General features: G+C 43.8%; 2 protein-coding genes across 5 annotated transcripts; one reads left to right on the plus strand and one right to left on the minus strand.

Moving 5' to 3' along the window:
• Nucleotides 1-197: 197 nt before the first annotated feature.
• LOC100588908 (zinc finger protein 419) lies at nucleotides 198-8,250 on the minus strand. Of its 2 annotated transcripts, XM_003277233.2 has the most exons (5): nucleotides 7,976-8,244; nucleotides 5,774-5,812; nucleotides 4,362-4,491; nucleotides 3,748-3,846; nucleotides 198-3,103 (listed from the first exon to the last, which is right to left on the minus strand). In XM_003277233.2, the coding sequence occupies exons 1-5, from the start codon at nucleotides 8,006-8,008 to the stop codon at nucleotides 1,869-1,871; spliced, it is 1,536 nt and encodes a 511-aa protein (XP_003277281.1). In that variant the 5' UTR covers nucleotides 8,009-8,244; the 3' UTR covers nucleotides 198-1,868. The 2 variants fall into 2 exon arrangements, with proteins under 2 accessions (XP_003277281.1, XP_012355627.1); XM_012500173.2 differs by lacking the exon at nucleotides 5,774-5,812 and having other exon boundaries at nucleotides 4,362-4,488; nucleotides 7,976-8,250.
• A 2,515-nt stretch (nucleotides 8,251-10,765) lies between these two features.
• Nucleotides 10,766-22,995, plus strand: ZNF772 (zinc finger protein 772). Of its 3 annotated transcripts, XM_003277230.2 has the most exons (5): nucleotides 10,766-14,938; nucleotides 15,542-15,580; nucleotides 16,728-16,854; nucleotides 17,368-17,490; nucleotides 18,132-21,790. In XM_003277230.2, the coding sequence occupies exons 1-5, from the start codon at nucleotides 14,906-14,908 to the stop codon at nucleotides 19,277-19,279; spliced, it is 1,470 nt and encodes a 489-aa protein (XP_003277278.1). In that variant the 5' UTR covers nucleotides 10,766-14,905; the 3' UTR covers nucleotides 19,280-21,790. The 3 variants fall into 3 exon arrangements, with proteins under 3 accessions (XP_003277278.1, XP_003277277.1, XP_030675365.1); XM_003277229.2 differs by lacking the exon at nucleotides 17,368-17,490 and having other exon boundaries at nucleotides 18,132-22,995; XM_030819505.1 differs by lacking the exons at nucleotides 16,728-16,854; nucleotides 17,368-17,490 and having other exon boundaries at nucleotides 18,132-22,995.
• The last annotated feature ends 549 nt before the right edge of the window (nucleotides 22,996-23,544 follow it).

Here is a 23,544-nt window from a genome sequence, read left to right on the forward strand (position 1 = left end):
AAGAACTTAAATATGCTAACAACTCAAATAAGCAAGAAACAGGTTCTCCCTGAGACTCTAGAAAGGAACATAATCATGCCAACACTTTGATTTTAACCCAGTGAGACTTCTGTTATACTTATATATTCGTGTTGTTTAAACCATAAGTTTGTGGTGATTTGTCAGGATAGCAATAAAAAGCTAATACATCAACATTATTCTGTGAACATTTATTTATTTTCCAATGCAGTATTTCCTCAAATCATGTTGTACCTTTTCTGCCACAACTTGAAAACAGCCTCTTCTCTAAGGAGTTCTGGTTCCTTTTATTAAAAAATTATATAAACCAATAACTGGGTATTAAATATGCTCAAAACTACTGGAATGCCATGGCTTGCTAGGCTGTCTCAGTAAAGACAGGGAATATGTACACATTTATCTATACATTGAATTATTTATCTGTAGTTAAACCTACAAATATTTCAGAAGTTGGATATTTAAAAATACTCATAAGATTACAGTAGCATACTCACATAAGGCTTTTATTTATCGGCAAAGATATGGTATAGTAAGAGGATGCAACACCAAATGCACAATGAATAAAATAACGAATGGATAAACTGGGCTTCATAAAATTAAGACAATCTGCTCTAGGAAAGACACTGTTAAGAACTGAAAACAAGGCCAAGCATGGTGGCTCATGCCTGTAATCCCAGCACTTTGGGAGGCTGAGGCAGGATGATCACTTGAGGCCAGGAGTTAGACTAGTCTGTGCAACAAAGCACGACCTCATCTCTAAATTTTAAAAAAGAAAACAAAAGCCACGGACCATGAGAAAATATTGGCAATGCTTATATCAAATAAGGAATTTGTCTCCAGAAATATTAAGAACTTGTAACCAACCAAATGTTTTAAAAAAACAGGCAAAAAATACCAACAGACATTTCACTAAAGAAGATATATGGGTGACAAGTAAACACATTAACAAATGCTCAAAACTGAGTCATCGGAAAAATACAAATTAAGAACTACAATGAAATACTACTTCACACTTAGGAAAATGGCTAAAATGAATGGCCTATCACTTCTATACATATAAACTGTCAGTAATGTGAAGAAATGGAAAATCTAATATATTCCAGGAGGAAATATGAAATGCTAACCATTTAGAACACAATTTGGCAAGTTCTTAAAATTTCAAACATTTGGATCAACTTACAGAATAACTGAGTGAGGAGCTTGCAGACCTGTTACACAGCCAAAAGGGTGAAAATTATAAAAACACAATTCAGTCTCTGGAAATGGTCATAAGGGTGTACAGCAAATAAATATTTATTAAAGATCTAACATTCATAAGAACAGCAAAAGTGAGTCACATCTGAAACAAGACCACTCCTTTCCTCCCCCAACTCCAAACTCAGCGAGATTAAAACTCCATTCGACTGGTGCAGCCAAGAACACAGGGCTCCCTCTCTCTGGAGCTCCAAGGCAGAGGGCTATCTTCTCAGGAGGGACAATCTGTCAGGAATTCTCATCTTGCCTCCAGTGTGCATATTTAGATGAATGATGTTCAATTGCCAGCTCCCTCATAAAGGCCATCCTCAGACTTTCTGTTTTAAGTGAGGTCATATTGATTCAGAGACAGTACATAACCTGCCACCCTAAGGCCTTTCTCCAGTCTAAACTTTCTGGTGTTGAATAGGGTTAGGCCTTTGGCTGAAACCTTTTTCCATATTCACTACATTGTCCATGTTGTGAACTGTCCAGTGTTGAATGAGAACTGGAGGTGTGGCTAATGGATTTCCATCTGTTACCTTCAAGATTTTTTTCCACTGTGAACTTTCTGGTGTTGAATGAGGTTGAAACACTGGCTAAAGGATTTCACACAATCACTGCATTTCTCCAGTATGAATCCTTCGATGTTTAAAAAGACTGGAGTTGTGGCGAAAAAACTTCCCACATTCCCTGCACTCATAAGGCTTTGCTCCAGTGTGAACCCTCTGATGTTTAACAAGGCTGGAATTCTCTCTAAACAATCTCCCACATTCATTGCACTTAAAAGGCTTTTCTCCAATGTGAACTTTTCGATGTTGCATGAGGGTTGAGCTTTGGCTAAAAAATTTCCCACATTCCCTGCACTCATAAGGCTTTGCTCCAGTGTGAACCCTCTGATGTCTAACAAGGGTGGAATTCTCTCTAAAGAATCTCCCACATTCATTGCACTTAAAAGGCTTTTCTCCAGTGTGAACTTTTCGATGTTGCATGAGGCTTGAGCATTGGGTAAAAAATTTCCCACATTCGCTGCACTCGTAAGGCCTTTCTCCAGTATGAACACGCCAATGTTTGATAAGGTTGGACTTGTGGCTATAGAATTTTCCACATTCAGTGCACTTATAAGGTCTTTCTCCAGTGTGAACTCTCTGATGTTTCATGAGGCTGGAGTTGAAACTAAACAATTTTCCACATTCACTGCACTCATAAGGTCTTACTCCAGTGTGGATTTTGTGATGCTGAACAAGTGTGGAATTATGCCTGAAAGCTTTTCCACATTCACTGCATGTAAAAGGCTTTTCTCCAGTGTGAACTCTCTGGTGTTCAATGAGGTGAGCATTACGGCTAAAGGATTTTCCACAGTCACCACACCCATAAGGCCTTTCTCCAGTGTGACCTATTTGGTGTATAAAAAGGTTGGACATATCTCTAAATAACTTCCCACATTCACTGCATTCATACGTCTTTTTCCCAGCGTGTAGTCTCTGGTGCTGAACAAGTAAATATTTCTGACCAAAGGCTTTCCCACATTCACTGCATTTGTAACGCCTTTTTCCAGCATGAAAGGCCTCTCTACTTTTGGAGCTCCTATGTGACTTCTCTCCCATGTGAGTCACCTGGTGCTTGAGAACACCTGAGCTGGTCGGGAGATCCTTCCCAACCTCCCTGCTTTGCAAGAACTTCTCTGATAGGTGAACTTTGCAACTCCTCAAAACTGGGACCCTGCCCTCTTGTCTTTTTAAGGGTTTCTCTCCACAGTGCTGCTTCTGGTGTTGCTGAATGTTCGAACTGAGCAGTCCTACAGAAGCACTCTGCTCAGGAGCCTCCTCAGCCTCAGCTCCATGCCAACAACCTGAAAGAGGAGCAATGTTGAAGAAGTAAATATAGACTTTGGTGTGAGGAGGCAGCACTCTCACAAATGTGTCTGACACACCCAGTAATTAGTGCCTGGGGCTGCTGGCAGAAATAAGGAGGGCTAGCTCTTGGCAGGGAAGGGCCTGCTGTGCAGTGCCGAACCTGGCCAGCTCAAGGATTTGGGGAGGCCTCATGAGCACCAAGGATGCAAGGATGGGGTAAAGCACAGGGAGGAGAGGCACAGTCCCCAACACAATCCTCTGCAAATGGCTTTCCACAGGACTTTGGCTGCTGGAGACACAGGAACACGGCACAGAAGGTTATGTCCAGGTCCAGAAAAAAACAACGGCAACCAAATAGCTGGTGCTCAAGGACTATGCAAGGATAAGCATCCACCTCACCACACATTCAGTGAAAGCCACTGCTGAAAGGTGCTGCTGAGGATTGGGTGAAACATGGAGGACAGAGAGGTGCGGAATAGCCCTGGGTCAAATATCAGAATAGATATAAATGGGTGACTAAGGAAGAAAAGATAGAAATCAGCGATGACCTCTTGCCTTGGTATCAAAATATCTGGGCCTACTGGTATGATATGAACCCATCCCCGAGTTCATACCTCCCTGAGCTCCACCCACCAAGTACCTCTCGGTGTGGCTGAAGTCACAGCTTCCCAAGCAGGCATGAAGGGCTCCTCCCATGACTCCAGCTGGGTTATTTCATGGGTCTTGGAAGATGCAAGTCCTAAGGAAAACAACAGGTGAGTGGCAGCACTGAGCCAGAATGACTTATCCCATCATGGACCACAGGAAAGAAAACAAAATAGTACAGAAAGAACCTTGGAGGAGGGTCTCACAGGAACAACCCAGTCAAACAGCAATCACATTGGTGACTCAATTGCTAGCACAGACAGACACCCAGGTATGTTGGCTAGAGGAGGCAGGCAGAACGTAGGGGAATAGAGCTACCACAGATCTGCACAGTGTCACCAGGCCACAGAGAGGCCACCAGGGGTAAGATCCATCAAGCTGACTGCAAGACCCCTGACCCCCAAACCCTTTCCTGCACAGCTCTGGGGCAGCTCGGGGAGAGAAGGTGGTAGTATACACAGCCCGGGCCTATTACAATAGCTACTTCAGGATACTGGAGAAGGAATGAGTGCCCACAATTCAGCTTCGGGAAGAACAGACATCTCCCTAGGAGAAGGAAGAAGAGCCGAGCCCAGCTCAGGATGCTGGGGTGGGGTGTGAGAACCTTACCCAGAGAGGCCAGAAGCGAAAAGTTCTCCAGCATCACATTGCGATAGAGGAGTTTCTGAGCCTCATCCAGCAATCTCCATTCCTCCTGGGAGAAGTAGACAGCCACGTCCTCAAAGGTCACATAGCCCTGCTAAGATGGAGAGAGTTGAGTTTATCTGCGGCCTCCTTACTGGGGAATTTAGGCATCCCCCTAAACATCCACCTTTGCTCACCCTCTTCCTTAATCCCCACCTCAGAGGAGAGACCCTGCCCCAGAGCCACTGATGCCCACTCTCTCCTCATGCTCCCACTGAGCAACAATAGGCAGGTAGGCAGATAAAGTCCATCTCAGCTCTGGGCATGGTATGCAGAGTCCTACTCTTCTCTTGCCAGACAACTCACCTTGGATCCCCCAGATTGTGTTTCCCAAATACAATCAAATTTGTGTCAGTGTTCTCCCTGAAGCCCCCAGTACAAAGTCCTGTGGACACCTGTTTACACTCACTAGAATGTACACATACTTTGTATCATAACCACTGCCCCCTACACCACCTTATGTGCCTCCCCTAGTGTCACCACATTCTAGCCTACACGTGGCATCCAGAGAGCACTCACCAAATGCAATCAGAACTCCATCCCATCCCAGACCCCCAATGGCACTGACTGCCAGGGGTAATCCTCAGCCCCACTTTGAAGATCTCCCTCCTTGGCTCTTTTTCTTGCTTCACCTTCAGCTACTTGGAATTGCACACATATCTGGACACTTCAGCTCGGCCCCTCAGCCAACCACTTCAGGTTTGCCTTATACCTGCTGACGCTTCCCCCAGTCATAATGGAGATCTGAGGTTGCCTAAGCATTCCCAGCTCAACCTTACCTCCATGTATTTTCTAATGTTGATCACTATGCCTTCTAAACTTCCTGTCATTGGTTGCCAGAAATGAGAACCTCTCCATATAATATATAGTCTGAGCTGGGCATGGTGGCTCACACCTGTAATCCCAGCACTTTAGGAGGCCGAGGCAGGTGGATCACCTGAGGTCGGGAGTTTGAGACCAGCCTAACTAACGTGGACAAACCTGTCTCTACTAAAAATACAAAATTAGCTGGTGTGGTGGCACAGGCCTGTAATCCCAGCTACTCGGGAGGCTCAGACAGGAGAATCACTTGAACCCGGAAGCCAGAGGTTGCAGTGAGCCGAGATCGTGCCTTTGCACTCCAGCCTGGGCAACAAGAGCAAAACTCTGTCTCAAAAGAAAATAATAATAATAAGAATAAGAATAATAATATATAGTCTGGACTCAGGGCCCTGACTTTGTGTGACCATCTTCCAGGGAACTCAAATGGAAGGGCAGGGAGAATAGCCAGCAAGGAGCCTCAAGACACCATAATTTGAAGACCATGTAGGTAGGAGTTGAGGGTGAGGACCTGAGACATCCTCATGGTCTGTAAGCAACTCCGCAGTCACAGGAACCTATGGAAAATCAAGGCCATGAGAACCAGACAGTGATGTTGCCAAAGGATCATCCAAGCCCCCTAGTCTAGCCTGGAGTCAGGTGTGCCTGACTATCTGCAATCTGGGCTTTGGCTCTTAGTGATGCCTCTTACCTGTTGTGCGCCCTTGGAAAAACGCTCAACTTCCCTGTGCCTTGGTGTTGCCATCTGCAACATGGCAATAATAATGGTATTCACTCAATAGGACTATCGTTTGTATCAAACTCATTCTTATGTGTCTAGGACTAAGTATCAACTCTTACTGTGCACATAATTAATGCTTCTGTCAACATTTTCAGTGCAAATAAACTGGTAGGTTTTCAAAATGTGGGTTTCTGGCTAGGCGCAGTGGCTCACACCTGTAATCCCAACACTTTGGGAGGCCAAGGTGGGCAGATCATCTAAGGTCAGGAGTTTGAGACCAGCCTGGCTAACATGGTGAAACCTCGTCTCTACTAAAAATATAAAAATTACACAGGCATGGTGGTGCATGCCTGTAATCCCAACTACTCAGGAGGCTGAGGCAGGGGAATCGCTTGAACCAGGGAGGCAGAGGTTGCAGTCAGCAGAGATTGCACCACTGCAGTTTAGCCTGGGCAACAAAAGTGAAACTCTGTCTCAAAAAAAAAAAAAAAAAGAAAAGAAAAGAAAAGAAAGAAAATATGGGTTTCTTAAACTTACTTTTAAATTAAGATTGTGATACTTAAGGTGTTTTATTTTAACCAAATACTTTCCAGTATATTAACTTTACAACCAATTATGAAGTGCTTACATCGGTTTAATAAATCTGTGTTGTTTTATTTGCCCCTGTGTATATATGAACTATGATCAATTACTGCTTAAATAAGTACTTACCTCATAAATTCACAAGGTAATAAACTGGGACCTGGGTCTGAGAAACCTGAGCAGATACCATTCCTTTTGGCAACCTGGCTGCCTGCTATATACTCCCCTGAAGACCATCCTGCTGAGAGCCCTTCTACCGGAGCAGTTGATCATCCGTCCTGTGCTGATGGCTAGGGAAACTTAGGCATCAAAGGGCCTGCTCCACCAGCCTGGCTGACCTTTCCTTTTCTCCACACGGACTGGACATGAGGAACTGCTGAGCCTGGAGTGGCAAACCTATGTACTATCCAACATTGCAGTCTCCATCCAGTCCTGGGTCTTCATACTCTATAACCCTCCATTCCTGCAGACACCAGACAGAACCACTTCTGACCACAAAACTCCATGCTATAGAGGCAGCCCCGTCCTACAGGGCCATCTCTCCCTTCTCTCACCTTAGGGCCCATCTGAAAGGAAACCTTAAGATTCTCCCTCCTAAATAGGAGCCCCAGGCCTTACCCTCGTCCAGGCCTCTACCCACCCAGTCCATATCTACCATATCTCCAGCCCAGATCCCTCCCCAAACTTCCAGATGTGAGTGAGCAAGCTGCCCATGTGGACACAACACCTCCACTCTGGGTCATCTCAGGATTACCATGTCCCAAACCTACTCCCTGCACAGCCTTCCCCATCTCCATCCTTCCTGATATTCAGGAACAAACAAACAAAAATACAAATAAAAATCCAGAATGGCTCTTCATTCCCTACTTTCTTTCACAGTCACATCTGATGCAACAGGAATTCCCGTCTGTTCAGTTTTTGAAATCCATCCAAGATCTGATCACTTCTCCTCCTCTATGGCCCAGTCCCAGTAGACTCTCCACTAGTCTACTGAATTTACCTACTCACAGGTCTGTCTTCACCCGCCTCACCCCCACCCCAATCTGTTTTGCCTTGAGGGGCCTTTGGCAAACTTTGAGACACAGATCGTGTCACTCTTCTGTCTCCAGCCCTCCGCGGCCACTGTGGCCCCCTCAGGATGAAAGCGCAGCTGCTCGGGCTGTCGCTCGACACGCAACTCGTCCCTTCCCAAGCTGCCCACTACAGACACCAGGAGGCCTCAGGTTCGGGACTCGCTGAGTGCGCCTCACATCTTTGCGAGCCGGGCCCCTTGCCCTCCATTCCCACTCCATCACACTGCGTGTCAGAAACGGGACCCCGCCCACGAACGCCCCACAGTTCTGCACCTGGGGACCTGAGCAGGCGGCCCTCACAGGGCTTTAGGATTCGGGGGAGGCCGGGAGGACACGGCGCTCACCTGAGCTGGGTCCCTCAGCGCGGCCGCTGCCATCGGAGCCTGTGGGTAGAGCTGGCGGTGAGATAGCGACCGAGGAGAGGGCCCGGGTCACCCTGGGCGCCGCCACCGAGCCTCAGGCCTGCCTCTGAGCGGCGAGAACACAGCGCGTCGCCACCGCGCTTTCCGGCGCTGGTCGCCTCAGCGAACAACCAGCTTCCGGCAGGCTGAGTTCTCTTGAGGGCAGTGAAAGTGGCAGCCGAAGGGAGACGCCGGAAGTCCCGCCCATTGCGCGTCGCCCGCTCGAGCAGACCTCTTTTCATTGGCCAAGCATCGCGGCTCACGGCGCGGCGCCTTCTGGGCAGTGTAGTTCCCGTGGCTCCAAACTTCGAGGAAGTGGGCATAACTTCGGAGATGGAGATTGGAGATGGTAGATGATGATGGAGATGCAGATGCAGATGATGGAAATGATGGAGATGATGGAGATGGAGATGATGATGGAGATGGAGTCTCAGCTAGAGAGCCAAGACCCATCTGAACTATCCTTATAAGGAAAAGTAGGCAGGGAGATGACGCCACAGGATGGGAAAATATAACCATTTCCTCAAGGAGGAAGGAGACTAATATTTCAGAAGAGCGGTTCTGCTCCACAACAGGTAAGCAGCCCTATGTCCTGTTATTGCCCAAACATAGTCTTAGGCTCAAAGACACCATCCCAGCAGATGTTGGCTTGGTGATTATAAACTCTTTGGAAGCTCCAGTGGAACTAAGGAGCCAGGATCACCAACTACTCAAGAGTACAGCTATTCCTAACCACTACCATAATCTACTCTTCCATAGATACCACATCTTTGAGACTTACCTGGATGTCCTTGCTCTGCTGAACACTGACTCACCAAAAAATGACTGAAAATACTGAGAAAAAGTTTTTCCTCTGTGCACACCACCCAAATACACCACTCTCTCCTCCCAGGTCAAGCCTTGAAAATATTGGTCTTGTTTTGTAGAATTTGCCAAGCCCACATTCTACCTGGAAACTGAACCTAGAATGGTAAAAAAAAAAAAACAGGCAAACATAAATAACAAATGCCAGAAGTTATTCTAAGTAGTGGTGAAAATAATAGGGGATATGAAGGAGAGAATGTGAGAGAATGGCAGTTGTATTGAGGACAGAGTTGGAAATGTTTAAACTGAAGGCTGAGGACAGTGCCCATTCAGATGAGTTGGATGTGGGTGGCTTTCTTGAGGGTGATAATTGAGTTGACACCAAAAAAAAACTGAGAAGGAGGCAGCTATGAAAGAACCAAGTTTAAAATACTCAGGTAAAAGGTAGAGCAAGTGCCAAAGAGATGTGATGGGAGAAAACTTGGTGAGTTGCAGTAACAGGAAGGAAGACACAGTGGCTGGGCCAGGGCATGCAGAAAGCAGTGATATGAGAAACTGGACATGATTGTGCTCAGTGGTCAGTTTGCAGCTCTCTCCTCCTCTCTCATGCCACTTTGAGGTTAATTCGTTCTCCTACTCCTGGCCCCAGGATCATGGATGTGATTTCTGTCTTCTTGGAGCTTTAGGAACATACACATTTCCAGGGTTACGTACATGGAATCCAACAGCATGTAGCTTTTTCAGTCTGGCCTCGTTCACTTAGTGTAATGCATTTGTGATTCACCCTTGTTTTGTGTAGCAATGCTTTATTTATACTGCTGAGTAGTATTCCATTGTCTGTATATACCATAGTTAGTACACCTCATCTGTTAAGAATTTGTTTGTCAGAAACTGTACATTAATAATAAAACCACTGTATATTTGCCTTAGGATTAAAGAATTTTTTTTCTTACAATTCTACCAGATCACTGGAAGAATTTTTGTTAAAGACAGTTTTTCATTTCAATCAGGTAAATACCCAAGAATTATTATTTCAATTGGGTAAATGCCCAAGAATTATTAGTATTATTATTAATTATTATTCCACATTGGAGAATAATATATATATTATTCCACATTGGAGAATTATACACACACACACACACACACACACACACACACACACACACACATATTTGAGATAGGGTCTCCTTCTGTTGCCCAAGATGGAGTGCAGTGATGCCATCTTAGCTCACCACAACCTCCACCTCCCAGGATGAAGGAATCCTCCCACCTCAGCCTCCTAAGTAGCTAGGACCACAAGTGCAAGCCACTCCTGGCTAGTTTTTTTTTTTTTTTTTTGCGGAGACAGGTTTTGCCATGTTGCCCAGGCTAGTCTTGAACTCCTGAGCTCAAGCCATCTACCTGCCTAGGCCTTCCAAAGTTCTGGGATTACAGGCATGAGCCATCACATCCAGCCTGCATAACAATATTAAATAGGCACCTCAGGTTTGTTAGCATGAACTTTTGGTACATTTTAATTTACAAATGACATTCACAAAAATTAACATGTAGTTGTACAGCTCAATGAATATTCCCAAAGTCAACATATCTCTAAAACCAGTGTGCCAATCAAAAAAGAACAGTGTTAGTATACCAGCATTTTTTTTTTTCCTTTTCTATTTTTCGTTTTTGAGACAGAACCTCACTCTGTCACCATGCTGGAGTGCAGTGGCGCAATCTCGGCTCACTGCAACCTCTGCCTCCCGGGTTCAAGCGATTCCCCTGCCTCAGCCTCCCGAGTAGCTGGGACTACAGGCACGCACCATTATGCCTGGCTAATTTTTTGTATTTTTAGTAGAGATAGGGTTTCATCATGTTGCCCAGGATGGTCTCGATCTCCTGACCTCATGATCTGCCCACATAGGCCTCCCAAAGTACTGGGATTACAGGTGTGAGCCACCGCGCCCGGCCATACCAGCATTTCTGTAACCCCCACTGTAAGTTATTCACCCACCAAGGAGGTCTAATTTGTGGCATTTCTGATTTCTTACATTGTGTCATCTAACATAGTTTTGCCTATTTTTCAGTTTGCATTCATTTGAATCTGGTAAATGCTCATCCACCGCCTTCATTAGGATTCTGTCAGGATGATTACTAGAATTTATTGCTGTATGTACTGCATATGGCTTAGAATATATGTCTGAGGAGAAATGACTCACAAGGATGTGTGGATAGCAGTACAATTATTGTTTTTTTAAAAAGACTGTGCAATGTGCAATGGCCCATCCTTCATTGAGCCTTAGGGCTTCTGTAAAGTCCTGCTCCTTTTGTTTTTTAGCTTGCCTTCTGTCTTGGGATTGAGACAACAAGGATATTCTAGTCTCAAAGCACAGGAAAACAAAATCACTGGCTTTAAATGGAATAGGAATCATATGAGATTTTATTTGAGAATTATTTTTTAAAAAATTTTGAGAATTCCTAATTGAACACCATCCATCTGCATATTGGATTAAACAGTTACTCTAAATGTACCAAGATTGCATTCTCACATAAATGGCACATGGCTATGCTCTCTCTGCTGGGCAGTGGACTCAGACCCTCAATGAGCTTTCATGTTCCGTGAAATGTGAAGGGCAGCACCAAATCGATAACATGGTTGTGAATCTCCTGTTCACTGGCCTAGGTTTGCAAGGAAATGATTTTAGTTGTTGCTGTAAAGGAGACAGGAGAAAGAGAACGTGGATTGAGTCAGGGGCATCACAGGAGTCCTCTGCTGAGGAAGAAATCCTAGGGGCTGGACAGTAGCAATAAGCCTGACAAACAAGACAACATAGAAATTACTGGTGGGACCACTGAAAATGCAGGACATGTTATAACCCTAAACCATGTTATAACACTAAAGTTTGGAGGGAAGCCCTTCCCCCTCTAGCCACCAACATGCTTCTGATTCTCCCAAATAGAATCTGATTTGTGTTGAAGTCATCTTCTGCCTGATATGTGGAGAACGAACTGAAGTAGAGAAAAAACTGATGTAGGATACAAGGCAGAAGGCATTGTGTAGTTCAGGAATGTTGGCAGATTGGCCCAAGGGCATGAAATTGGAGGTGTTGAGAAGAAGATGACCTGAGACATATTAGGAGGCAGAGGTAACAGGATATGTGGGTGGTTGGGATGATACGGTGAGGCTCAGGCAATAACATTTCACCTATCAAACCCTCTGTATTTGTGGGCCAGCAGGACTTTTCCTGTTTTGATTCTTGATGGGCATCCGAGGAACCCACGTTTAGGGAATAAATGAAGCTGAAGGTTCATGTTTCTGTGGCGAAGAAAAGGCAAGACACATTCTTGTCCTCATGTCAGCTGCCTGGGACATTGAATTTTTCATAGCCTTGTTTGTCTAACATAGAAAGGGCTCTGAACCTACCCAGATAGATGACCTAGGGTAGGAAGCCACGTTGGGCAGTAGTTAGTCATGGCTCCTTGGACTCCATTCCCAACTATGCCACTTAACAGCCACAGCTGAAAACAAATTATAGACACATGAAGCCTCAGTTTCCTCATATTAATCTAGGTGACAAATCCACCTTACAGGGCAAAAGTGCATAGTGTTTATAAAAGGTCTGATACAATGTCTAGGATATGGACATTATTAAATGTAAATTATTGTTATCCTTATCCCACCCCTGTATGACTAACCAGAAGATGTTGATGATGTGCAGTTCCCTGATGACATCTCAGCCCAGTTGGGTGAGTCAAGGGCCTGGTAACCTTCAAGTGTAGGTCTTGGTTTCTCTAAAGCAGATTCTGGATGTTCCTAACTACAACATGATTCTTTTCTTACTGACAGAGTAGGGAGTCTGGGAATGTTAGTCGTGCTTTCTATCATAATTCAAATTCTGTGGAAATTCACTTAAGAAAAGAGAATACCTCGTGAAGCGTGTTTTGGCCCATCAAAAATTACTAACTGCTTATTTGAGTATTTATTGCATAGTCATTTAGGTTTTGCAAAAGTTGTCAAAATCAAAATGAGTAACTTGTGTAAAATAAATAAATAAATAAATAAATAAAACCAGGAGGCTGAGAAAAGAGGGCACTCAAACACACACACTTAAGATAAGAGCTATTACCAAGTCTCTGAGGGCTGTTAATGCACATATTCCCGTTAAAAGAACTTTTGACAAGAACTTCTCAAACCGCAGCTTGCTACAGGAGTTACAAGGACAGCTCTAGATGTAGTAGAACACTTGCCTGACAAATTTCTCCACTAATGAACTGGTGTTAACCTCTGCCATAAACATCTGTGACCAATGTTCTTTTTATCTCAAAACAAATTATGTGTACTTTTCCCTTTTGCCTTTGAAAGCTTCTCCTTGTTTCAAGCTCTCTGGATATGCCTGATATGGCTATAGTCCCTATAGCCTGCATGTCCTGGATTTGCAAATTCCCTGTGCATTCCTGAATGAACTCAACATCTTTGAAGAATCTCTGTTATTTAGGTTGACAGTTTAAATATGTCCTACATTGTGCTTTTCTTTGCCTCACTTGTTCCACTTATTTTACTATTATTTTACCTTTCTATTGATTATTTATATTCCAAACTTTTCCTCTTCTAGTTTGAAAAGTATATACACTGACTCTATTTATTATATTTAAGCTAAAAATTACAAACGTTTAACACATTAGCGTGCCATACAGGATTGTAAATACATTTACTTTCCACTTGGAAATATAAAAGATTTAAAACTTTGAGCAACTAGCCTCCTTTCAATTTATATGTAGTTGAGGTTACGCACGGGAATTCCATCATTCTAACTCAATAAGTAGATCTACTTATGTTTTACACCATAATAAGCTGTTATTTTAATCAAAAGATGCACTTCTTTTCATCTTCATTTCTTCTCTCATTGCAGACTTTTCACCTGGGATCAACTTTCTTTGGCCTTGAGTATTATTTTAAACACTATTTTCTGTGTAAATGTATTTCCATTATGTTTATCATTTTTGGTTTCAAATAGTTTTACATCACACTTCCATAAAAGACATTTTGTTGTGTATAGAAATCTAGTTTGGTGGTTATTTCTTCTTTACAGAAAGTGTTCATGTTGCCCTTTTCATTGCCATATGACATTTGATGAATTCTGTCTTTTCAGATACTTGTAAAACACTTAAAATATTGAATACATCTCTGTATATGGAGTATGAAATACTATCTTGAACAAGAGTATTACTTGTTGGGTTTGACACAATCACTGCTGTATAAGCAGGAGAAATATTTTCTGAGGTAACCAGAGACAGAAGCATTATTCACTTACTTCAAGGCCACCAAACATCCCCACTCCATGTTCCACGTCCTGGTGGTGTCTGGAGTCTTTCTTGTGCCTGACAGAAAATGCTGAGGCTCGCCAAACTAACTCTGGAGCATCAGGCTACACGCATTTGAAAACAATATTTGTCAACTTCCAGCTATAGAAATCTGAGTGACGTTAGCGTATGGTGTGTCCATTTTATTTTTTGATGAGCATTCTCTGCATAAGGAAGCCTGAAATCATGTCTCTAAACATTCCTTTGATGTCACACACGACGTTCACCAGAAATACAGATGTGGCTCCTTCAAGAGGAAGCAAAGCTCCGTCTGGGCCTTGGAAACGAGGGACACCATTTCCAGGTGCCCCTGGCGATCTTTTCTGGGCTTTTGACCTGGAGGTGACGCGAGACGCCGCTTACGAGCGTTGGTGCCGTGGGAACTACATTACCCAGAAAACTTGGCGGCTCTGGGCCAATGAAAGCCCAGGAAATAGGCGTTTCCGTTGGTGAGGAAAACGTCAGGGGGGGACTTCCTCTACCATTCCTCTGGTGGACATTTTGTTTGCTTTTCCATTAATCCACTGGTTTAGTCTCCAGAATGCAATGTCAGACCTGAGGTGACAGAAAAGGGAAAACGTGAGAGAGTGTCTTCTTCCCTGAAGAGAGGTGGGCCTGAGGCTCGACAGTGACTCTGCCCGAGTGACCTAGCCGCTGGGCTGGGCCCTGGACGGCTGATCCCAGGTTCCTGCACTTGTCGCCACCCTTCCGTCGTCCACAGGCCCGATGGCGGCGGCTGAACCGATGGGCCCGGCACAGGTAGGTGCTGCGCCTGCGAATCTGCGCGCTGACCCCCATCTCTGAATCCTAAAACTTCGAATGAACGGCTCCTCGGGTTACTGCAGCTCAGGCCCCTATATCTAGAACAGTGGGGGCGCTCGTGCTTGGGACCCATTTTGACAGCACGAGTTGAAGGACGTTCATTCAGAGAGACCAGTGTATGCAAAGGCTCAGAAATGGTTCACAGCTGGAGCATTTGGGAAAACTGGGCCTTTAGTGTCTGAAAGGATCAGAGCGCTTTATAAGTGATTGCACCTGGAGTATCATCCTGAGCAGCTGGGTCTCTATTCTGAGGGTGATGGGAGCCATGGAAGGTTCTGAACAGAGGAGAGCCAGAATCCGAGGGTTTAAAAAGTATTCCATAGACTGCTCAAGGAGGGCAGACTCTTGTTGTCCATGGGGGTGGATAATGAGCACTGTTCCAAGGTAACACAGTTAAGAGGCATCCTTGAAGATGGAGGCACAGAGGGTAGACATTCAGCTCCCAGGCACATTGTAACAGGGTAGGAATATGGGATGGGGTTGAGCCTTTGGGGTTTCTTCAAGATTGCTTGACTCTCTTAGTCTCCCTCTTCCCCACAGGTTCCCATGAACTCAGAAGTAATTGTGGACCCTATACAGGTGAGGGGAGAATGTCCATGTTCTCACCGATCCCACCCCCACCCAACACACTCTACAGCATTGTGGTGTTATATAGAACACTCTCCTGCTACTCTCCGATCTCTTGGGTCTGAGGACTCTGGAGAAGCCCCAAGCCCAGGGTCCTGACTCTGGGCCAGGGGTTTTATGGAGGGGTTTCCATTTCTGCCAACCATTGGAATAAGGTTGGAAGGTTGTTCCAGGCACAGGAACGAGCCTGTGCAAAATACTTAGAGGTGAGACTGAGATGGGAGTTTTCTTTTTTTTTTTTTTTTTTTGAGACGGAGTCTCACTCTGTCGCCCAGGCTGGAGTGCAGTGGCGCAATCTTGGCTCACTGCAAGCTCCGCCTCCCGGGTTCACGCCATTCTCCTGCCTTAGCCTCTCCAAGTAGCTGGGACTACAGGCGCCCGCCACCACGCCCGGCTTATTTTTTGTATTTTTAGTAGAGACGGGGTTTCACCGTGGTCTCGATCTCCTGACCTCGTGATCCGCCTGCCTCGGCCTCCCAAAGTGCTAGGATTACAAGCGTGAGCCACCGCGCCCGGCCTGGGAGTTTTCAATAAATTGCAGGTCTCTGTCATGTCTGGTGGGAACCAAGAGCAAGGGGGCGGGAATCATCCTGAAATGGCTTAAAGATGATTATGTAGATTGGGAGTTAAAAGAGAATATTCATTTCACAGTGGTAGTGCATTTAGTGAGCCAGGAAAGTGATGGACGGAGAGCCAGAGTTGTGAGATAACTGTGATCCAAAGAGTGATGTACATATGGAAAGAAGTGTAGACTGATGACCTCTGGGCTTAAAGGAGAAAGGCAAGCCCATCTTTGGTTGTCTGGTAAGCATGATGTTAGTGACCCCAGAGGAATTCGCTTACAGAAGGGTGAGGCCCTGTATGCTAGGCACAGAGCTTAGAAGGTGACAACTTCTTCACCTGCCTGTGGTTGCTATGGGTAGACACAGTGATTATTGGGACCATGAGGAGAGAGAAGACACCAGTGACACCTGGTCCTGATATTTCTTGAGTTGAGGAGTTAGGTAGGAGGGTATACAGGAGGGAGATGTGTTGGGGCACGGACGGGGGTTCTTGGGAGAGATGCTGCTCATGGACTTGGCTCTCCCGATTGTGGCAGGGGCAGGTGAACTTTGAGGACGTGTTCGTGTACTTCTCCCAGGAGGAGTGGGTGCTCCTTGATGAGGCTCAGAGGCTCCTGTACCGTGATGTGATGCTGGAGAACTTTGCACTTATGGCCTCTCTGGGTAAGGCCGTCACATCCAACCCAGTGACTTGGACTGGGCCCTGCCCTTCCCTTTTTTTTCAGGGAATCTTTGTCCTTCCTACATCAGAGCCATGGACACTGCCTCATTTCTTAGTTCCTGGAGTAGGTTCTGTGAGTGCTGGGCTTGAGCTTTTTGCACTCCTACTTTCTCCTTCTGAGCATTCCCAGCGCTTGCTGTCTCAGAGCCTTGCAGGGATGGATTCAGGAGTTATGCATTGTATTGTCAGCCCAGTGGGTCATATCCATCTTGTCCTTTCCCTGTCTGAATTCCTCTGTCTATATCCATGACACCTCTGTGCCTGGGATTCTGCGCTCTTCCTTTAGCTGACATTTCCTGTGGCCTGCTTATGCCAGGAATTGTAAGGACCATTATGGTCGCTACTTGCTAGGACCACTGCGCTATTCCTGCAAGACCCTACTCGGAGATTATTTTAATAATATTTAGTTTTCTATTTGGGTTACCCAGACCAGTGCTGTTCTGTCTTTCCCTCAGGACATGCATCTTTCATGTCCCACATAGTTGCCTCACTGGTGATGGGTAGTGAGCCCTGGGTACCTGACTGGGTGGACATGACCCTAGCTGTTGCCACAGAGACTCCAGGTGGCAGTGGCCCTGGTGAGTGGGAGCTGGGGAAAGGTGTGATGTCAGGGCTGGGTTCATATCATTCCATAGCCTCTTTGTGCCTACAGTTGTATTAGTGCTAAGGCCACTGGGCCATACTTCATTTTTATCTACTTTCTCATTTATACACTTGCCTTTCATACTGTGGCCTTTGGCCTCTGGATGTTCCATACCTCTGCCTCCATGTCTCACCTGTTCCTCTCCATGGCTTGTTCTACAGTGCCTTCCAACATTGGCCTGTACTTAGTGTTTCATGAGATGTGCAGCCCAAATAGTCCTTAAACACCAACTACTGAGTAGCAATTTGATTTTCTTTGGTATGGACCATAACCTTCTGCACAACTCTCACCTGTCCCCAGCAGCCAAGAAAATCTGATTGTGAATGACTTTGAGACCTGCCTCTTTTTTGTGCTGTACCCCACATCTTTGTCCTCTCCCAGTTGAGGCCTTCTCCATTCCATGACATTTAGATGCCAACTACTATATAGTACACATTTGCTGAACTTGAGTTTGGACCCTTGTCCTAACAACAGTCCTATGACCTTGGTCTTAGTTGTGTTAGACACATATTTGTAGTGAGGCTTCCCCTTCCACCTCTGTCAATTTGTACTTCACCAGCATTTCTCTGCTTTCAGGTTGTTGGCATGGAATGGAGGATGAAGAGATACCTTTTGAGCAGAGCTTTTCTATAGGAATGTCACAGATCAGGATTCCCAAGGGAGGTCCTTCTACTCAGAAGGCTTACCCCTGTGGGACATGTGGCCTGGTCTTAAAAGACATTTTGCACTTGGCTGAGCACCAGGAAACACACCCAGGGCAGAAACCATACATGTGTGTGCTGTGTGGGAAACAGTTCTGGTTCAGTGCAAACCTTCACCAGCACCAGAAGCAGCACAGTGGAGAGAAACCCTTTAGAAGGGATAAGAACAGGGCCTTTCTTGTGAACAACTGTGCTGTGCAATCATCGGAGATGTCTTTTGTGACAGGGGAGGCTTGTAAGGACTTCCTAGCCAGCTCAAGCATTTTCCAGCACCATGTCCCTCACAATGAGTGGAAGCCACACAGCAACAACAAGTGTGAGGAGGCCTCTCACTGTGGAAAAAGGCATTACAAATGCAGCGAATGTGGGAAAACCTTTGGCCGCAAAGACTCACTTGTTCAACACCAGAGAGTCCACACTGGAGAAAGGCCTTATGAGTGTGGTGAATGTGGGAAAACCTTTAGCCGCAAACCCATACTTGCTCAGCACCAGAGAATCCACACTGGAGAAATGCCTTATGAGTGTGGCATATGTGGGAAAGTTTTTAATCATAGCTCTAATCTTATTGTACATCAAAGAGTACACACTGGAGCAAGGCCTTACAAGTGCAGTGAATGTGGGAAAGCCTATAGCCACAAATCTACACTTGTTCAGCATGAGAGTATCCATACTGGAGAAAGGCCATATGAGTGCAGTGAATGTGGAAAATACTTTGGTCACAAATACAGACTCATTAAACATTGGAGTGTTCATACTGGAGCAAGGCCTTATGAGTGCATCGCATGTGGGAAGTTCTTTAGCCAAAGCTCTGACCTTATTGCACATCAAAGAGTTCATAATGGTGAAAAGCCTTATGTGTGCAGTGAATGTGGAAAAGCCTTTAGCCACAAACATGTACTTGTTCAGCATCATAGAATTCACACTGGAGAAAGGCCATATAAGTGCAGTGAATGTGGGAAGGCCTTCAGGCAGAGGGCTTCCCTCATCCGCCACTGGAAAATTCACACTGGAGAAAGGCCTTAGGATGGGAGATAGATAATTCCGTTTCCTTGTTCAACATAATAACTGACACCAGAGAGAAGCTCCAAGTGTAGCCTTTATGTGTAGCTGACAGCCAGAAGTAGAACTTTATACACTCACTCACTCACCCTGGGGAGGTTCTTCTGAGTGCCAGCTGTATGGGAAGCCTTCTGGAGCTATGCTGAATTTTCTAGACTCTTGCTGGAATTTCGTCAAGGCAGTGCCTCTGTTAGAAGCCATCTGTCTTTGTGCTGGAAGAGTCCTGCATTGTGCAAAAGTAATCCCAATGTGTTTCAAAAGACAGACCTCTGTACTTCTCCCTTCCCTGGAGGGAATCATCAGTAGCCTGAGGCCATCAAGGATTCTCACTTTTTTTCTGCCCCACAACTGGTTTAAGCATGAGAATTACCCAGTTTTAGCCAGAAAGATGGGAACTTTGTTCTGCTGACCACTGGCAGAGGTTTCCCTTCATGGATATAGTTGATCTCACATGGCACTTGTGATGAATTTTTGTAGCCTCCAAGACACGTAACCTGAAATTGGCTGCCTTATATTCTGGTTTTGCAACAAATGCCTTAATTTTTAGACTATCTTAAATCTTGGGGATTCTGTTCACTTTGTGGGTTGGGTTGAGTACAGAATTGGGCTAAGCCAGTATGAAGGGATGAACAGCTTTTGTGAGAGCTCCAACTATCTGTATCTCTGAAGTGATAGGATGGCAAAGACTAGCTCTTATTCTAGTGTCAAGCTAACTTACTTGACTGCTTAAGCTCTCCTAGGAAAGAATGCCAGTCTTTGTAGCCCTAATCTTTTGGTCTATATGTTAAGATTTTTTTGTGTAATTGAGGTCACCCTAAGCATTGGGCATTTGTTGTGATAATCTCTAGTGTGTCTGGGAGTAACATGAATTAGGTCCCTTGTTCCCAGAAGATACTTCATATTCCCAAGGCTTCTTGAGGAGAATTTGAACTCATGGGACATGTCAAGATCTCTGAAGTCTATTTTTCAGTAGGCAGTTAACACTGGCTGTCCTCCAGAAGGCCCAGGTAGGAATCATAGTTGGTGCAGAGACCCAGATTAATAAAGGAATGAGAAAACTGCAGCAAACTATAGGGAATATGACCCTTCTAAAGGTGCATCCACATGTGTTTCCATAACTCTGGCTCCATTATGAGGGTTTACAGAAATATTTCCATACCTGTGTCTCTTATGGCTAAGGTTACTGTCCAGAAGTCAGTCTAAACATTTTTGCAATAAACTGCACATATTTATAGTGTACCATTTGATAAGTTTTGATACATGTTGGCACTTCTCAAACCAAAAGTTTCCTGATTCCTTTTATATTTTCTCCCTTTCCTTCACCCATCCCCAGGCAACTATTGGTCTGTTGTCACTGTAGATTTGTTTGTATTTCCTAGAATTCTACAGAGATACAGTAATTTAATATGTATTCTAATGTTTTTGGCTTCTTAAACTCTGAAATTATGGCTCATGGTGTGTTCTGTGTTTCATAGTTTATTTCTTTTCGTTTGTACTTTGCTAAGAATATTCCATTGTAGAGAAATAGTTCTAAAGCAAGTGATCCAGGAGAGAACTCACACAAGAACAAAGCCACAGTATCTGTCATTACCTTAAACTGAAAGTGATGAGCCATTATTTCTGCTATATTTCATAAGTAACCCTAGCTAATCCTGGTTAAAAGTGGAAGAGAACTACACAAAGTTGAAAATAGGGATTTGTGGGGCATTTTCTTGGACTCTGGTGACCATAATCCTATGTGGTTTTTTTCTTTTTCTGTTTTAGTTGTTTAATGTGAATTACATTGACTGATTTTTTTAAATATTAAGCCAACCTTGCATTTCTGGAATAATTCCCATTTGGTCATGATGTATTAGGCATTTAGTATATTGTTGAATTTGATTTGCTATTTTGTTTTGTTTTTGTTTTTTTGTAACAAGTTTTGCACCAATGTTCATGAGTGATATTTGTCTCTAATTTTCTTTCTGGCTTGCTTACTTCTTTTTCTTTCTAATTTTATATCTTGCCCAGGTTTAGCTTTGGTATCAGCATAATGCCAGCTTTATAGAGTAAGTTGGGAAGTATTCCTGCTCTTCAACTCTCTGGAAGAGTTTGTGAATAATTGGTATTATTTCTTCCTTAAATGTTTGGTAGAATTCACCAAGAAAACTGTCTGGGCCTGGAGTTTGTTTTGTAGGAAAGTTTCTAACTATAAGTTTGATTTCTGTGGTAGATAGAGGGCTGTACAAGTTATATGTACATCTGTCTATGTGTGCGTCTGTTGTCTGTCTGTCTCTCTGGGCCTGAAGTGTGTTTTGTAGGACAGCATCTAACTACAAGTTTGATTTCTATGGTAGATGGAGGGCTATACTAGTTATATATACATCTGTCTGTCTGTCCATCTGTTTGTCACTCCATCCATCCATCAATCTCTAGAGTGAGCTTTGATGATTTGTGTCTTTCAAGGAGTTTTTCTGTTTCATTTAAGTACTCAAATTTTTCAAAATATTATTTTCATACTTGTAGAATTTGTAGTGGTGCAACCTCCTCTATTCCTGATACTGGTAATGTCTATATTTCTCTTTTAACCTTGATTGGTTTAGGTAGAGATTTATCAATTTTACAATTTTATTGATCTTAAAGTACTTGGTATTATTGAATTTTCTGTTTTCTGATATTTTGGGATTTTTTTTTTTCCATTTTGACTTTTACTAATGCCTTCCACTTTTATTGGATTTCATTTCTTTTGCTACTTTTTAACATGGAAGCTGAGGTCCTTCATTTCAAACCTTTGGGTTTTTTCCCCTAATATGGAGGGAAAATGTTAATGTTAAAAATCTGTCTGAGAACTGCTTTAATTACCTCCCATCAAGCTTTATGTGGTTTCATATTTTTTTTTTTTTTTTTTGAGACAGTGTCTCGCTCTGTCATCCAGGTTGGAGTGCAGTGGCGTGATCTTGGCTCACTGCAAGCTCCTCCTCCTGGGTTCATGCCATTCTCCTGCCTCAGCCTCCCAAGTAGCTGGGACTACAGGCGCCCACCACCACGCCCGGCTAATTTTTTGTATTTTCAGTAGAGACGAGGTTTCACCGTGTTAGCCAGGATGGTCTCGATCTCTTGACCTCGTGATCTGCCTGCCTCAGCCTCCCAAAGTGCTGGGATTACAGGCGTGAGCCACTGTGCCCGGCCGATGTGGTTTCATTTTAGTTGAGTTTAGGATGTTTTCCAGTTAAAAAAATTCTTCTTGACACATGGCTCTTTTTAAATGTATGTTATTTAATTTCTAAATATTTGGTGATTTTGCTGATCTTTCTGGTAATTTCTGCAATAATTCCATTGTGGTCAGAGTACATTAAGACTTGAATTATTTACATTTATTGAGATTTGCTTTGTGGCCCAGAATATGGGCTATCTTGGTATGAGTTACATGTTCACTTGAAATGTATACTCTACTCTCATTTGATGAAGGGGTTCTACAAGTGTTGATAAGGTAAAAATGGTTGATAATGTTAATTAAGTTTTTTCTATCTTTATTGACATTCTGTGGTTTTGTTTTGGTTCTAGCAATTATTTTAAGGGGATTGTTGACATTTCTGAATATTAAATTGGATTTACTTCTCTTCAGTTCTGTCAGCTTTTGCTTCACATATTTTGATATCTTTTTATTAGGTGAATAATAAATATTTCCTATTTTATGTCCACTTGATGTGTTGACCACTTTATCATTATGATCCTGTTAATCTTTGGTAATATTCTTTGCTCTAAAATCTCCCTTGTCTGATACTGTTAACATGGTTTAATTTTGATTGGACACTGAATTTTAGGTACTGATATATTTTTTTTAATTTTTATAGATATTCTTGATTTCTTTTTTCTGTTACGTGGTTAAGTTACTTGGAAACAATATGATCTTTTGGGGGGGTCTTGATTCTAAGCATTTCTCGATGAGATTATTGCAGCCTAAATTTTAAGACAAATTCCCTTCCCATTACTGAGACACAGCCTTCCTATATTCTCTACCTAATGCTTCATCAATTATGAGTTTTTTTTACTCAAGCTGGTTGGAATGAGAACTATCATGTTTTCTGTATAAGCCTTGGGAATTGCTTCCCGTATAATCCTTTCAGGTGGTTCTTTACCCATCCTCTGGTCTTTTTCTATATGCAAACACAGATTATACTCAGCTGAATGCTTGGGGATGGCCCTGTATATCTCTGAAGTTTTTTCTCTCCTGTACTCTGCTCTGTACA

Source organism: Nomascus leucogenys, chromosome 10, assembly GCF_006542625.1.
Source record: "Nomascus leucogenys isolate Asia chromosome 10, Asia_NLE_v1, whole genome shotgun sequence".
Taxonomy (NCBI): Eukaryota; Metazoa; Chordata; class Mammalia; order Primates; family Hylobatidae; genus Nomascus; species Nomascus leucogenys.